The 17868-nt window shown below is 38.6% G+C and overlaps 2 protein-coding genes across 5 annotated transcripts in view; one reads left to right on the top strand and one right to left on the bottom strand.

The window, feature by feature from the left end:
* Positions 1-17868, bottom strand: part of MED12L (mediator complex subunit 12-like) — a 397491-nt gene that overhangs the window by 43580 nt on the left and 336043 nt on the right. For all 4 annotated transcript variants that reach the window (XM_005863465.2, XM_014537429.1, XM_014537427.1 and 1 more), the window contains 8 exons: positions 16252-16363; positions 13448-13537; positions 12306-12415; positions 11983-12118; positions 11007-11168; positions 8870-9232; positions 6716-6872; positions 3269-3477 (listed from right to left, as the gene is read on the bottom strand). In XM_005863465.2, coding sequence (XP_005863527.1) covers positions 3269-3477; positions 6716-6872; positions 8870-9232; positions 11007-11168; positions 11983-12118; positions 12306-12415; positions 13448-13537; positions 16252-16363 — 1339 coding nt within the window. The remainder of the gene's footprint in view (positions 1-3268; positions 3478-6715; positions 6873-8869; positions 9233-11006; positions 11169-11982; positions 12119-12305; positions 12416-13447; positions 13538-16251; positions 16364-17868) is intronic.
* Positions 11177-17868, top strand: part of P2RY12 (purinergic receptor P2Y, G-protein coupled, 12) — a 52626-nt gene continuing 45934 nt past the window's right edge. The window contains exon 1 of the mRNA XM_005863462.2: positions 11177-11507. The gene's annotated coding sequence lies outside the window, so the exon portion shown is untranslated. The remainder of the gene's footprint in view (positions 11508-17868) is intronic.

Consider the following 17868-nt stretch of genomic DNA (forward strand, 5'->3'; position numbering starts at 1 on the left):
AAGATCAATAAATATATCCTTGGGTGACACTAAAAAAAAAAAAAAGCATCTTCTATAATTATAAGATCAGTCTTAAAAGTTGAGATAAATGGAAATTCTCCAACACATTTGCTACATTTAAGAAAATGGATTTCTGTACTTAGAAAACTGCTAGGTTAATAAGAAAAATTATATTAATTTTAATTTCCCTATAAGCCCCAAACTAAAAGAAAAACACACCATAAGAGTTCTTATGTAGCTAGAGAGTCACATTATGAGAAGGCATGTAACCTGAGAAAATGTTCCTGCCAAAATTAGTTTCAATATTTCCCTATCATTTCCTCTCATGAAGAACAGAGGTCACTATTTATTAGAAAAATAAATATATCCAAAAAAAATTCTGGATTCTAATTGCATCCAGAATCATATAATAAACAATTTAACAATATCCAATATATTCCATATAATTCTGTTTTTATTCTAGATTTTTAAGGATTAGCACAAGAATTTTTCTGCCACAATAACCACATGACCTATTAGGAGAGACCCTGGCAGGTGCAGGCACTCTCGCAGATGCCACAGACACATCTCATTTACTCCACGAAGGACCACTATGTCCGATGACTGTACCATGTGTGCAATTCTCTTCCTTATAAGAATGCTGTTTTGCTCAGTTATCCAGCACTTTAAGAATGGGGATTGAGAAAAAAAGTGTATATGTTTCCGAAAGCCCTTCACAGACTCTAAAGCAAGTTTCAACTGTTAAAAAAGAATACGGGGGAGGAGGGAAGGGAGTATTATACAATCAGTATTATGAGGTTGAGCTTTTACTACTTGAAGGAGGGATTCCTGATTTCTCAAAAGAAAATAAAGAAGAAAAAAGAAAAAAGAAAAATCCAACAGTGTGACAGAGTTGGTACAATAAAATAAGTTAGAAAAAAAAATGAACTCTCAGTTAATTACTATTGGTACAAGCAGTGTAACTCTAGGTAGTGTGATGGAATTGAGTCAGGTAGTTTTAGTGGTTAGAGGAAAGTGTGGGAGTAATGGGGTCCTCTGGGTACATGCTGGGTCTTAAGCCTGCCTTCTCCAAATATACAAGGATATCTTTCATTACACTCACATTATTTTTTTATTCTTTTAAATTCCTTTTTAAAAATTACTTTAGGGGAAATTGCTTGCCATGGCTTACATGAGGAAAGGTATGTTTACCTAGAAATTGCCCACTGAGCTTTACTACTTTCGCAATACTAGGAACCACTTAGATAAATTCAAAACTGAATTTAGCAGTAATCATTTGAAAGTGTGTTATTAATAAGGCAAATTATAACTTGTGATAAAAAGGTAGACATGAAAAACTAAATAAACTTATTGGAAGGCAAATTTTACTTAGGCTTACATTACTTTAAAAGGGAGCTAAATTCATCTTAGTGGGCTGGTTACTCACTTACAGTAAAATTTTAATTTATCTTGGTAAGAAATGAAACAATCATCTCCAACAAAGCTAATATACCACTGAGATTTTTAATGGTTCCAAACATGTTGCTTATTTAAGCAAAATCAAAGCTTTTTAATATTTTAATCAAATCTTCATAATATCTGTGTATGAAGCAGCTTAAGCCCATCTTGCCTGACACCCAGGGAATTTAAATCACTAGAGGTCGGGTACAGACAAGCCTGTAGTGACTGTTGTTTGCATTCTCACGCAGTTCAACTAGTTTCCTCTTTCCTGTCTTTATAATACAGGTAAGAAAAGAAAGCTTTTTTAAGAATGCATAACCCTCCCAACCCCAATACCCTATGCAGAAGTGGGCGGAATGCAGTATGGAGATATGTGTAGAAAGTTATGAAAATACAAAAATATTTTTTAAAACATTAGAATTCCTTGCTTTGAAAGTTTTGTGATTTTTCTTAGAGCAGGATACATCTGACGATTGGCTACATCCTTTGAGGATCACAACAATGCCCAACTCATAGGACTGCCGTGAGATCTAAGATAACTAATACATTTTTAAGTGCTTGGAAGTGTATTGCCAGATAATAAGTGCTCCATCAGTGTTAGCTGCTTCTAACTAGTATTATTACTATCATCACCGTCATCAAAATAGTACAATTTCAAGAAAAATTGAACACAAAAAGTATATAGAAACTAGAAAAAGAAGTCACAATTTCCCTTCCCTCTTTTTGTTTTATGTATTTGTATAGATTCGTGGTTTTATGAGTCTATACTAAATTCTGTGTTACTTCTGCATTCTAATAATCATGGTCATCTAAAAAGTTAAAGATAATGGGTTATAGGGCATAAAAATAGAAATAATATAAATCAAGAATTACTTTAAAGATAAGCATATACTGACAGTTATTTGCAATGCATTCTTTCTCTGCTGTACTCCTCATTAAGTATGCAATAAAAACAGAATCTGGCCCGGCCGGTGTGGCTCAGTGGTTGAATGTCAACCTATGAACCAGAAGGTCATGGTTCGATTTCTGGTCAGGGCACATGCCTGGGTTTTGGGCTCCATCCCCAGTAGGGGGCTCTAGGAGGCAGCCAATCAACAATTCTCATTCCTTATTGATGTTTCTATCTCTCTCTCTCCTTTCCTCTCTGAAATCAATAAAAATATATATTTTTAAAAAACACAGGATTTGCTCAGGGCATTGTAGGAGAAAATCTAAGAAACATAGGCTTCAGAGACTCAACCTCAAAGTAGTAAATGGAATAATAATACATGAAAGTAGAGCTAAATACCTGAAAGTACAGAATGTGGTGATAATTAAATACTGAATGAGAGCTCAGAGAAGGTCACTTCCAGGATGACAGTCCTGCTGCATCTAAGGGACTAGAAAGTCATCAGTTCTTCTTTGTGTTTTAAGGCATCCTTTAAGTCCGGGGTGGAGAACCTTTTTTTTGCCAAGGGCCATTTGGATATTTATGACATCACTCGGGGGCCATACAAGAGTATCAACTTAAAAATTAGCCTGTTATATTTGGGCAAACATTTAATTAACTCCCCCCTAATGCCTTTGCAGGGCCAGACCAAATGATTTTGCTGGTCTTATACAGCCCATAGGCCGGACATTCCCCACCCCTGCTTTAAATGAACCTAAGACATTTCGAGTTCTTATCTGATCAAAGAGAACAGTATTTCTAAGCCTGTGTAAGAAAGAGATACCTGCATTCACCAAGCACACAGGGTGTGCACGCAGGAAGCACATGTCACACAGGCCTTGCTCACCCTAGCTAGAGAAAACCACGAGGCGCAGAGGATCTCTGCTGGCCTGGACACACCTGCTGGCACGGCCGTGCCTGGGCTTGCCGGAGGAGCCGCTGCTGCTGCTGCAGGAGCTTCATCTGGACCAGCTGCTGCTGCTGCGACGTGATGGCGTGCAACGAGGGCGGCTGCATGAGGGCGCCGGAGCGCCGCTGCAGCATGTTCGACAGGGCTTGCTTGGTGTTGGTAGGGACAAAGGAGCCTGTGGGGTCCAGTCTAGAGCCACCTACAAAGCAACCAGAAGGAAGGGCTTTCTATACATTGATGCAGCAGTTCCTACTGATTTGATTAAAATGTAGACACCTCACCTTCTGAGCCTCACTTTATGAAGCAAAATGGAACATAAGGTGCCATCCCACCCTATACAAGAACTGCAGAATTTTCACAGGATAGGGAGGGTGGTGCAGGAGCAATTATAACATTTGAACGGCCTCACGAAGGCCCACCTGAACTGCTAAAGTGACATGCCTGAAACAGTGGCCGGCGTACTTTGGGAATCACATGGGTTTTAAATTATGGAAGGCTCCCAGGAACATATTTCTTGCATAAATTGTATTACGTTTGCCAAGTGTCCTAAGCCAGGCCTAGAAATCCTTTTGTAATTTAGACAATTGGAAGCTCATAGTACTTAAGGGAAATGCCTATCTTACAGTAGAGATGCTTAAAAATACTTAAAAAACTGGAAATGCTTGGAAACTTCAAATACCTTGATTCTAAAGATAGAACACACCTTTTTGAAGGCTAGAAATAAAATAAACAGGAAATATTGATTATAGTGATGCTGAAGAAACCAAAGAAAATCCTTAACATTTTGCATATGTAATTTGCCAAATGTCTTTAAGAGTTCAAGGGGAAAAAAATTCAACATTGGCTGACTTCAAAGTAGGTGCTAACCCTTCATTCGCCACATGGTCTACAACATTCTTTAATGTACATGAATAAGAAAATGTCTATATAAAGACCTCACAAAGAGCAAGTAATATGATAGAGGTAAAAATTTGAAAGCTGTTCTCTCGAAAAACCCACATTCTTTTATACACTCAGTATCACAATCAGAGATATGATTTAATAAGTAATTCAGCAGCATTTGAAGATCATTTGTGGGAAAAATGGATAGTTGATTTGAGTAACATATGGCAAAGTAACTTTGCGAAGCAAGAATGCGAACTAATATATAAAATGTAATTGACTCATTTTATGGATAAGAGACATACTTTTTAAAGATTAGACTACGGTCTACTTTCTTTTATTTTTCCTAACTTTTCTATGTTATACCTCTGAATCAACTAAGAAAATAAATATAATAAATATGTTTGAAGCCTTGTTACTTTCCTCCCCTTCTCCTATTGAATGTTATTCTAAATTTGATGTTTATTATTCATACACATTTCCTTATAAATTTACCATACTGGCGTGTATACAGGGGAAAAAGAGAGAGATTGGTAGAGGTGTGTGTGTGTGGGTGGACACTGTTTTGCGTTTTAACTATATAGTATATAAATGGAAACATGTTGTACATACTCTTTCTCAATTTCATAGGATTCACATTTTTATGAAATTCTATTATTTCACAGATATAAAATGCTCATAAGTAGTTGTTTACTTCACATATTTTTCTTACATGTCATCATATCATCATGCCTAAGACTTACCTAATACCCAAATTCCCCAACTTACAAATACCTTCTATAACACTCTAGGGTGAAAGGGTGTGCGGCTTTACAATATACTGAGCCTTCTATTCATACAGTCCTTGTGCTGGACTCTGTTGTTGACAAAGTTGAAAATGCTACAAAGTTCACAAGGACCTTGGAATTAAAGAGAAAATCAGAGGAGATGGCAATTGTGTATTATTTTCCACATTTACCACGAAGTCTAGCTTGTTCTTTGTAGTCTGCATTTACTCACTCAACAACCTCCTTTGAGAGCCTGCTTACATGCTGCTGTAAGTTCTGGGGACACTATAGTAAACATAACAGAAAAACCCCTGCCCTCACAGAGCTGACCTTCTGGGGCAGGCAGGTAAGTGAACATGTAGCACTTAAGCAAGCGCTGTTGCCATGGAGAAACAGAAAGAGGGGGAGGGGGACAGAGTGTAGGGTGGTCAGTGCAAGCTCACTGAGAAAGTGGGGTCTGACCAAACCCAAAGGAGGCATTGAGCCATGCAGATGTCTGAGGGAGAGCATTCCCAGCACGGGGCCCAGCAGGTGCAACAGCCCTGCCGTGAGAATGTATTCAGATCATTTACTTAACATGTCTGCTGTGTCAGGTTACCTTCTGAGTGCTACCTTTTAAACATTTACTTTCAATCACCCATCCTATGAAGGTATATATCAGCATATCCACTTTACAAATGATCAAGCTGTAAAATGATCAGGCACAAAGTAATTAGGACTTGGCCAAGATTATACAGCAGAAAGTGATAGAGCGAGACTGTAACTTAGAACTGTAACACCCAGAACAGCTCTCTATGCCACTAATTTATGGGACAAACTGTGGATTCTCCACTGCTCTAAGCCAAGAATCAGATATCTTCTTCTTCCCTAAACCTCAAAAATGTTATACTCAACTTACAATAAAAAAAATTCACTATCCCGCGGAGCACAATAAGTAAAATATGATATATTAGAAAGACACATCCTAACAAAATGCAGACTGAGATCTCAAAAATAATCTATTTTGCTAGAATAGGCAAACTTTCCTTTAGAAAGAAAATTAAATCCTTTCCTAATTAAGAAATTTTGTATTTGGAAAATCTTCACTCCATATATAAAATCTACCTGAGCTTGAATCAGAGCAATACCCAAATCAGCAACATCCACTCTGGATATGGCAGTTTTCCTTGTTGATCGTATCTAAATCTACTTGCTGAACCAGGTTTCTGAAATCCATGGTATACACAATTTAAAGTTCAAAACATGAGAAAACAATAAAAGACACTGTGCAATACTGTCTAGTCTTTTTAAATGCTGGTAACTATATTTGATAAAAATGTACACAAATTTCATAATATAAAACTTTGATCAACTTTATATCTTACTAGAGGCCCAATGCACAAAATACGTGCCAGAGTAGACCTTCCTTCCCCCAGCTGCCGGCACCAGCTTCCCTATGGCACCCGGGACCTGGGCTTCATCCAGAAGGTCATCCGGAAGGACATCCAGTCTAATTAGCATAGTACGCTTTTATTATTATAGATAGCTTAAGATTTTCATCAGTGGCTAATTTCCTCCCAGCACTGGATGAAAACTCCAAAATCAGCCCACAAACTCATAACTGAAACCTTATTTTAGAAGAAGAAGTAACACGTTGAATGGAGAGAATTCTATAAATGTCAGCTGAGCACTCAGCTCTTGAAACTTCCAAGTTTTAAGGAGGTTTCAGGTTAAAAGCAAGGAAAACCCCAAGTGAGAACTCCAAGCCACTTGTCATCTCGAGGATCCGACTCTGCTCTCTTCACGTACCTGGAGTAAGAGATGGGCTCTGCAGGAAAAAGCCAGGCTGCTGGGGCTGCCCCATGAGGTTGTAGCCCCACAAGGCAGACTGTGGGTGATGCATCATCTGGGAGGAGATGGGTGAGTAATTAGGAGGCACTCGGTATATGTTGCTCTGTGGATACTCCTTCAACATAAAGTTAAAACAAAAAGTTACTTAACTCCACACACCACATAGGAAATGAATGCAAATTCTTCCTATCACATTATTTGAGATAACTCCTCTCCCAGTAGATAAGGCTATTTTATAAAGGGAGAGATGGAAGGCAGAAGTCTCAATATATTCTCTGCAAAACACTCACTTAGTGAATACTTTTCGTTAATTTAAAAAGAACCTGGCTACAGTGGAGGGAGATGGAAAAAAAATATCTTTTCTAAACTTCATTTTAAAATACTAAAAACACATTTAAAATATTGATATTGACTGCCAACCACAGCTGAAAGGGCGTCTTTGTAATTGCAAAGTCTCCCAAAGGCCTTGCTGATGCCTGGGGTGAAGCTCAGATTCCTGCCACAGGCCCTCAATAGTTCAGAGCCAGGCCCGGCTCGGACAGGATCTTATTCCCAGTTTTCAGGCCAGTATTCTGCAAGAGCAGACTCCATCGCCATCCTGCAAACACAACCACTTCCACTCCCGCCTCCCACCCCCCAATCTCCCAACAGGGCTTCCTCTTCCTCACAGCAGCCAAAAGGCTCTAAGGGTCACAGGTCTAGGCTAGCTCTAAAGGACAAAGGGAAAATAAAATTTCAGAAAAGTACAGCCTGCACTTCATCCCATCGGGAAGAGGCAGTCTCAGGAGTAGTGTGGGAGGTGAAGAAATGACCAAGACTCACTTGGGGAATGAGATAAGTTTTAGGTCTTTTGCAGCTAAAAAGAACAGAAATCCATCCCCGTGGCTGGACAGGCTGGGAAACCCAGATTTCAGGGGATGGCAATCTGGACCTTATTAAGTACCCCTTTCAAGACAAAGGAATACTGGCAGGAAGACTGTATGAAAGATGACACTGACACTCAAGTGACATCTAAAAGTGATAGTGATCATTTCTAGAATAATAATCACCAAACTATCCAATTGACAAAGACATGTTTTGGCTTTGACATAGGTAAACAATAACATCAAATAATCATGGTGTCTAAACACTACATTGTGCATATTTTTTCCACTGCACAGTAAGAACACCTTTGAATTTCATAGAAAAATAATCTCAAATTGTTTCTCAAGTATTTTTCAGCTAAATGGAAAGATTTTTATATATTAATTCTGTAAGTTCTATAAAATTATTTTAAATTACCACCTCATAGATTTCTGTTGTTTTTAAGAAAATGTTGCTACAGATAGGGAAGTCTAGTAGGCAAACAAGAAGTGAAACTACATCATGTTTATGTTATCTTTTATAAAGTCTGGAAATATGATAGAGAAGTAGAATACACAGGTGAGGAAGGTGAAGTGGTGAATATGAAATCTCACGAACATCCTATTCAATATATTAGATGGAGAGTTATCTAGGGAAGACCAAATAGAGTGTTTTTATTTTATTTTAATATACTATGGCTATCAATTGCCGAAAATACAATAACTATGTTAAAGACAGCTTATAATAAAAATACGTGAGAGGATGAGATTTTATAAGTCTGAAAAATTCAAGTTTCAAATCTGAGAAATCATGAGGCACTGAAATATTAAATACTATAGGCCCGGTGCACGAAATTCGTGCACAGGTAGGGTCCCCAGGCCTGGCTGGCAATCAGGGCTGATCGGGGTCTTCCGGCTGCCGGCCGGGGCCTTCCTTCGTTCCACGTCGCCCCCTAGTGGTCAGCACATGTCATAGCGAGCGGTCGAACTCCCAGTAGGTCGAACTCCCGAGGGGACAATTTGCGTATTAGTGTTTTATTATATAGGATGATTCACAATGGAAGCTTAAAATTAAACAGTTATAAAAAGTAGAGGAAGAAAAATCAAAAGCTATGATCCTAATTCTATTCATTATGTGCCTCGTTAGGATAATTCTTACCAAAAAAAAAAAGGTTTTTACTGCTTTTAGCAGTGCTTCTAGGGCTATAAGTTGGACACTAAATCTACTGGATGCTCTTGCGTATAAGTTCCCTCTACTTCCTGCACTTACATCAACTCTTGAGCTTGATTTTGTCTTGCGCTTCCTTCCCTTTGTTTTCTTCTCTTCATCAGTTGTGGTTTTTCCCTGATCTGACAGCTCAGCTGATTTCCTCTCTGGTTCCTGAGAAATGGGAGACGTGGGCTCTTCCTCTTCCTCCTCGGGAGGCAGGGGCAGCGGCTCGAGGTAGTAACTTCGGGGCTTGGGCATAGGGTGTGTGTGGTACAAAAGGAGGTGGTGCTGCTCCTCATACTTGATCACCTTCCGGTCTATTCGGACTGTCCCGAACCAGGCCCAGGACAGAGGAGCTGGGTTCTTCTGACCCTCAAACAAATCCCAGGGGGACACCTTCTGCTTCGTAGAGACCTGGAGACCCTGTGGCAAAATAACACTCTATGACCACACCCTCAGACCTTTTTCTGATTAGGGTCAGGCTTGCTTAGGACATGGATTCAGAGAACATTTTGGCTGGTGTGGGCCTTCGCAAGAACTTAGCATAGAGCAGACAGGCTAACTAATCAGTCCAGGGTCACACAGATCACCGGTGGGCTGGCTAGAATCCACAGTTCTATGGTTCTCTCTACCACTGAGCTCCATAGATACAGTTTATTGTACAATGGCATTTTTTTCATGTAGTTTTCTTTTGTTAGCAAAAAAATAATTTCTAAGAAATGCTATAAAGTTGATCTTACTATACTAAATTATAATCAGTTATAAATCTTTGGAATCCATTTATTGTTTTCAGGATAAGAAACATTCAACCTCTAATTGGGCTCAAATGAACTTTAATCCAAACATGAGTGGACTTGATTCAATATGGGCACCTTTCATGTACTTAATAAGCCATAGTTAAGTCATTTTATTACAGAATTAACTTTACCAACATGTAGAAATAAACTCCTTCAATTCAAGCTCATCTCTACGGAGTTCAGAGGAGAAAATGTTATTTTGTTTCTGAAAATAAGAAGTTTATTTTTAACATTAATTGGTAATGTCCCTTGGTACTTTCCCTGGCATAGCAATTTGAAAATACTTTTCTTCAGTATGAACCCCAAAATAATTACTTGGGCATTCCATAACTATGCCCTCTTACCTACACACTCTTCCATGAGCAGCTTTATCCAGAACCAAGGCTCAGTACCATCTGCATACTGACTGCTTCCTAATATGTCTTGAGATTAGACTTCTCTCCTGGGTGCCAAGACCACATCTCCAAATGGCTTATACCTGTCTCACCATTAGAGAGCCCACCAGCACTACAAACTCAACTTGCCCATGATTCTAGCTCTTTCTCTCCACAATGCACCAATGTGGTAAGCACCTAAAGTACTCCGAGTTACTGCTGCATTGCAGTTCAATGAGCCACCTTTTTTGTGTCTTTGCATAAATCCTTCCCTTTGCCTGTACTACATTTTCCCCTACCTCCCAGCTAACTCTTAATCCTTCAAAATGATTCATGTCGATTTTCCTGGGGATGCTGCTCCAACTATTTACTTGCCATCTGAGTGTGATGGCTCCTTCTCAGGGTCCCTAACACTGTGCAGCATGACACACAAACCTCACCATACTCTGTCTATCTACTACTAAGAGGGTAGGCGCTCTGTCTTCCATCTCTGTGATTTTGGAAATCTGTGGTTGTTCACATTCACTGAAAGAATCATGGACCACTCTTCTTGTATTATAAGAACACCCTGCTTAATATCTTATATGAAATCAAGTGTTCATTAAATATTGTTTAATTGATATGAAAATAAAGTATCATCACTTTAAACATTTTTACTCAAAATAGTTTTACTACATAAAGACTTTTAGCAACAAAAATTCTTATCTAAACGTATTGTTTCCAATTCTGAAGTAAAATTACAGCTGATCTTTTGTTGTTGTTTTTTACACTAAGCTTTTTAGTTTTCTATTGTTGAATTTAAGAAATTCACTTAAATTCAAGTACAATTTTAAGTAAAGATCTTGAAAGATTTAACTTTTATTATAATGCCAATAACCATTAAATGATAAAAATATGCATTTAAAAAACAGGAAACTGTAAAATTAAAATGCTTTATATGCTTTACAGGAAGACAAAAAGTTGTATTTTGTTTTTGTAAGATTAACACATAGTTATATACACAAGAAACAAACACTTTACTCTTGCCTGTTTTTTATCTATAGAGTCGAACCCAGCAATTTTGTTTCCCTTTGTGTCGATCAAGGAACCCATAGGCTCACAAGTGATGACATCACATGTCTGTTTTGGCAAAGGCAGCAGCTGTTGAACTTTATCAATACTTTCTGACCGCTTGTCTCCTAGCTCTTTCTAAAAAAAAAAAATAAGAGAGAGAGAAAAAGAGAAGTGGAACAGAAATTACAATGAAGGCAAAAGTTGCCCAGAAGGAAGTTCCCTTATGAAACATTTCCATTATATAGCTGAAATGTTCTTTCACTTGAAACATGGTCTACGTTGCAACTCTCAATTAGAGTGGTGAGTATGTTTCATTTCTTCATTTTAGGTAGAAAATAGAACACATAAAAAGGCACGCTTGTTACACAACAAACATCACAATGCTGAAATGACAAAATCTAGGACAGCAACTGTAACGAGAAGGCAGGAGCTGCAGCACGGAACACGTTCTCGAATGCAGGGCCACAGCGCAAGGTAACCATTGGTTATTTTACTGTAAGGTCATCAGATATATTGATTTTTTTCTCTTATGCAGTTTACTTATAGTTTATTTCAAAACTGTGTTAGTGGTTAGTAAAATGAATTGGATTTAGATATATCAGTACAAGTGATTATTTTCAACTGCATGTTCCAGTCCAAGCACAAATGTATCTTAAATCTGATGCTGGTACTCTGATTAGATATTTGGTAATGCATTTCTAAAGTTCCTTAAAAAATTAAACATGCTTTATGAATATAAATTTTTTTAAAAGACAAACCTTCAAACTATATGCTTACTACTTTGGGGTTCTAGTGAGCTAAGGTAAAGCAAAGAGCAAAATAATCACATTAAATTAATTTGAGTGCAACAAATAACATTTAATTTAACGAGGAGTAAAATTAGATAAAATGTACTAAATAACAAACCCACAAGCCATGTGAGTTCATAATAAGCAGGTCACAAACTTGCCTTCAGTTTCTTTACTAAATTCATGTATGCACGTCTGTTCTCTTCAGATCCCCCTGGCAATGCGTTGGACAGATCAGAGGCTAATGTTCCATTGATTAAAACACCCAGCATGTCAAGAACTGTTGTGAATAATTCACTAAGAGGGGACAGAAAAGAATTATTTTCACCTCAGAGCAAAACCAAGATAATCTTAACTGAGAATTTTTATTTAAGGCATAGAATGTACCTAAGAAAATAAGATGCGACAGAAATTAACATCAGTATATCAAAGCCTCTGCCATGTACACGTGCAGCAAAGTAAAGGTAAAATGATAAGTACATACTTGTTAGTGTGCATGTCAACGGTTCCAGAAGTAATGATCTGAAGGAGGAGGAGGGCCCAGTCTGTGGTCCATTGGGTGCTCCTCTGCACTGTGTCAAACATTCCTCCCACCTAGTACATAAAAAAATACAATAAAAAAATCTGCATTGTGTTAAAGAGAAAAATATACTTTAGCCAAATTTTGATTAATTAAAGAAAATCCTCAAAAAAAAAAAAGAGAGAGAGAGAGAGAGAAGAGAAGAGCACCTGAGTGTGGGCACATCATCAATAGGAATTACAGCTGACCCGTGACAGCTGATCCTTGAAAATGCAGAGGCTTAGGGACAATGACCTTCCTCTTAGTAGAAAATCTACATATAACTACTGCTACTACTATAAGTCAGTATAATTAGCTTTCTTTTATTCCTAAACGTTCAGGATACCCTCTTTTATGGTGTGATTTTAGTCAAATTACATCTAAATAGGTCAAAACCACATAATCCAATTATTTACAACTTTGTGCTGTCAATTACTATTGAATCTAAGCCTGTTGTCATAATAGCACTCAGAATTATCCAGTAACACAGAAGTAATGATGAGCAGGAGGCATGGCCCCCAGGTCTACTCTTTCACGTGTGGAAATTCAGTTGAAATCAATAATCAGTGAATATCCCCAGAGTGCCCTTAAGCTGGCTTGTCCAGTGGGAAAGAAAAATTCAAAGGAATGTTCAATGTGTGAGAATTTTAAATTTCTGAAAAACAAAACCTTCCATGTAGAATTTGTTTTTATGATCAATTTGATAATTTTGACTTAAATGTCATTTTAATATGGTTTTTAAATAAGCATAGTCAAAACTAACTTCCATCTCAGAATACTGGTCCTCTAAGTCCTCCTCTGAGCTCACACCCAAAAGGAGAGATTCCCTGGGGGCGGGGCTGCAGAAGGCAAACCGGAGCCTAAAATACCTACCTACTGCTGTCCGGAAGTTAGGCCAGACAGGAAGAACAGCAGCCAGGAAAACAGGAAGGTTAGAGGGACAGGGAAGTAGCCACAGAGAGCAAACAGCAGAGGCCTCACCTTGCAATGAAGACTTGTGACGACAGTGGAAGTGGGAGGCTATGTAAGATAAGTTTTACGCAGGCAAAAGACTGGAAATGTCTTACCAAATTCAGGCGGAGCTGCAATGCTTCGTGCATCATCTGCCGTGCTTTTATGTCATGTTGGTATCGCTCTTCTCTCCAATTACTTAAGATCTAAACCAGACAATACATTAAAAAAAAAAATCCAGAACTGGTTTCCCCTGTTAAAATTAAATTTTTCATATTTTAAGTTAAATTGAGCTTTTACTGATGGTCAAAAATAACTTCTTGGTTTAACAAATTAAATAAAACTTTCCTCGCCTTCCACTAAGCAGACAGAAATCTGGCTATTTCTTTGTCATTACCTTTCCAGATGGGAGAAGAAAAATCTTTTCTAATTACTTATCCAGTAGTCTTAGAAAACGTTTTTAGAGGACCATCAAGTTAAACATTAACAAAAATAAAGATCAGTTTTTAAATACAGTTGACCCTGAACATCATGGGTTTGAACTGTGCGGGTCCACTTACACATGGATTTTTCAGTAAATATACAGGCAGCCCCTCTATAAATACGGGTTTCACATCTGAGAAACAGTATTTTTTTATCTGAGGTTGGAAATTTGCAGATTGTTCTTCACCATAAGGGACTGGAGCATTCTCAGGTTTTGGTTTCTGAATACCAGGAGGATGACTGGAGTTTTGGGAAAGCAAAAGTTATATAAATTTTTTATTGTCTTGGGGTCGGTGCCCTTAAACCCTATGCAACTCAAGGGTCAACTATACATCATTACATCATTTCATTTGTCTTATAAAGATAAGTATTAGGCAGATAAAATAACATTTTATATCAGCTCTGGGTTATATTTCTAGGGACACGCTGTGAACCCTAGCAAATGTACTAGTATTATTTTAGTGTTCTTTTGAAGTGGAATCTTGTCATTTTATAGACTTGTCTTCCTTGATAAAGATAATACATACTATTTTGAAAAAATGTGACAATTTGGATATTAGTCAAGTGGCATATCCACTTGTAAAGTGAGTGCTTCTTCCCTGATTCAGACTAATGCTGGGAAAGGAAAGTGTTCTTAGGAAGGGCAAACTGCACGTGGGCAACACCCCAGGATCAGATGTCAGGAGCAAAAACAAATGCATACCCCGCCCCCCCCAAAAAATCTCATACTGCCATGCTCTGAAATATGTGTTAACTAATGAGAACCATCTTAAAATAGTTGAAATGAGTCACATGCACAAGTAAGCCCAGCAGATGACCTGTAAGTATCCTGCAGGGTAAGAGGAGAACACTTTACACAGCTCATCAAAAGAAATGGACTTCTCCCAGGCGAGATAAGGGTGCAAGGCAGGTAACAAAGCACACAAGCTGCCATGGAGCTTACATTCAAGGGGCAGGATCTTACCTAATAATAGACAAACATGTAAATTGACCGTCCCTCTGCCATGCTCAGCAGCCAATCAGGAGAGTATGCAAATTAACACAACAAAGATGGTGGTTAATTTGCATACATAGGCGCAAAGCGGCGGAGCGAAGATGGAAGACTCCGGGCCGGAGGGAAGGCCTGGGTTCCGGGTGCCAGAGGAAAACCGGTGCCGGCAGCCAGGGGAAGGGAAGGCCTATTGCACGAATCTCTTCGTGCAACGGGCCTCTAGTGAATAATAAAAAATCAGGTGTAACAAGTGGTATGGACTTGGGCCAGGGGATAGAGAATGACCGTCGTTCTATTTTTAGAGAGTGATCAGGGAGAGCCTCCTGAAGGAGGTGACCTGTGAGCAGAGACCTGATGAAGTGAGGGAGATAACCATGTGCACATCTGAGAGGAAAGCCTTCCAGGTGAAGGGAAGAAAAGATGCAAAGGTGCTGCAACGACAATTTGTTTGAGGACCAGCAATGTGGCCACTGTGAAAAGAATGGAGTGAGCTAGGCCATGGCTGGTAGGAAAAAAGGTAGAATGAGAGCCAGTGCCAAATCACTAAGGCCTTATAAGCCCAGGCTTTGAATCTTTATTCTAAGTGTAGCAAGAATGATTGCAGCATTTTGGGCACCAAAGAAATGTGATTCACATTTAAAAAGGATTATTCTGGTGACTGTGTAGAGGATAGATTTCTCATATCCAAAAGGTAGAAGACAATGGGAGAACCAAGTAAGTGTCCTTGTTCATGTTCATCTAGTACCATTCAAGGAAAAGACATGATGTCATAGAACCACAGCACCACAGGAGGGCTCCATTAGGCTCTGCAGCAGGATAAAACATCCCACATGACCCACCCAACCACACTGCTCAATTCCACAATCTCCAGTTTCTAATGTGGTCACTAGTTTCCTTGTGGTACAGACAATACAAGTGCAAGGGGAACTGTAGTTGCTGGAAAGACAAAGTCCATATTCTTTATCAATGAACCAAAATGACTTCTGATTTATAAATGAGTATCTTGTGTACTTGACTGGCATCATCCTGGCTCTGGCAGTAAAATGAAATTGAGTTTCTGCACCTACAAGGCTCAAGATGAGACCCTGCCTGATAGGTGGAAGACCCCTTAGGTCTCAGATCTCTATTTCTGTCTTCCTGCCATGCCAACTGCAACAGGGACTTGTCTAGGACCCCTCCCCTGAGGCAGGATCAGGAGAGAACAGACATGTCCAAGTTATGTGAAATATGCAAATGTTACTTTTATAGTCTGTGGACATTAATATAAAATTGTTAATCTTGTGGTGACTAGAATGTCAGGTAGGAGAATAGAGCGTGAATTATGCCGACCTGCATCTAATCAAATCACGGTGTGTCCTTATTGGTTTAATCTCAGCATTTGAAAGGAAAACAAATTAATGCCATTAGAAAAACGCTTGCCTGGCTTCATACTCTACTCTACTTTACCTGATTAACTTGATTCTGGAGAGACATGAGGAGGCCTTCTCGTTGTTCATCTTGTCCCTTAAGGCAGGTAAGGACCAGTGAGAGGAATGGTTGTTGGCTCAAAAGAGACATACTACAAAGCAAATCAAAACAGCAGATCTAGTTAGAAAGAATGGATTACTTCCTTGCAACACTGACTTCTTGCCCTCGGGTTTTGGCTCACTATTTTACTAATAGTTAGTCAAAAATGGAGAGTTAAGTCATATCTCTACTGATTATATTAAAAGCCACAGGAATGCTTCTAAATAATTTAATATTGAAGGCATTCCCCAAACTAGCATAAATTCATACTGCAACTGAGTGTGTAAGGGCAGAGAAGGAAGAAGAGAATTTGTATTTCACATCAGTAAGTTGCATTTTATAATACACATCAGAAGGAATATCACCTTATACACAGAATAAAATTTAAAATGTAAACTTCCTCTCACACAAAACTCTTATTTTAGGGTCCAGCCCTATCCGATTGCTGCGCTTATTTTATTTTTCAGCACATTCCTTGAGAACAAACAGCGGGGTATTTACTGGTAGAGCTAAGATCAGAACCTGGTTCAAGGACCCAGTATCACACAGTAAATATCTTGCCAAATACCAGAGTGCTTGCTCGTGACCTGAGGAGCACAGCCCCTCCACCCCCACAATGTAGTCTTCCAAGGGGTTTTAAGACATTTGGGCCCAGCCAGTGTGGCTCAACGGTAGAGCCTCAACCTAGGAACCAATAGGTCACAGTTCGATTCCCAGTCAGGGCACATGCCTGGGTTGTGGGCTCAATCCCCAGTGCGGGGCATGCAGGAGGCAGCCAATCAACGATTCTCTCATCATTGATGTTTCTATCTCTCTCTCCCTCTCCCTTCCTCTCTGAAATAAAAATATTTAAAAAAAAAGACATTTGGTAAAAATTCTATTAAGATTTATTCAATTATTAGAGAACAACTAACTAGTCATACTGATAAACTAATTGCTACACTGGAAAGAAAAATTTCTTCAAATGAGATTGAGGCCAAAATATTTCAATCTGCTTCATTTTACATAAGCAGACTGAGAGAGACTGACTTGGGAAGGGCCATTTTGAAACTTTGTAAGAGCCTCTAGAACTCTCTGTGGTAGGCGGGGCGATGTACATACAATCACCCATTAGCTAACAAACTTTGAGAACTAAGTTGAGTCATCTGGTTGGTTAATTAATGCTAGCAAACATAACAAAACAATCAGATAACAAACAAAATATGAGCGAAGTTAGGTCTCTACCAAATGTTCTTCAGTTAAGAATGCAGGATCAGAAACCAGACCACCTGGTGTAAACCCAGCTTCCTAACTCCTTAGCTGTGTTCTCAAAAAATTTACTTAACCTTTCAGTGCATCCGTTTTTTTAATCTGTAAACAGTGTATAGAGCTAAGATCAGCACCTGGTTCATGATTGCTGTGAGATTTTAAAAGTTTGAGTATATATGAAATAAATTTTATATAGGGGCTGGCATTTGTAAGAGCTCAATAAATGACCGCTACCAAAATATTATTAATTAGAAGAAAATAATATTTCAATTTTTTTGTTTCCCCCATCAGCATTTATCCCCCCTGTAT

The sequence above is a fragment of the Myotis brandtii genome, unplaced genomic scaffold (genome assembly GCF_000412655.1).
Source record: "Myotis brandtii unplaced genomic scaffold, ASM41265v1 scaffold179, whole genome shotgun sequence".
Taxonomy (NCBI): domain Eukaryota; kingdom Metazoa; phylum Chordata; class Mammalia; order Chiroptera; family Vespertilionidae; genus Myotis; species Myotis brandtii.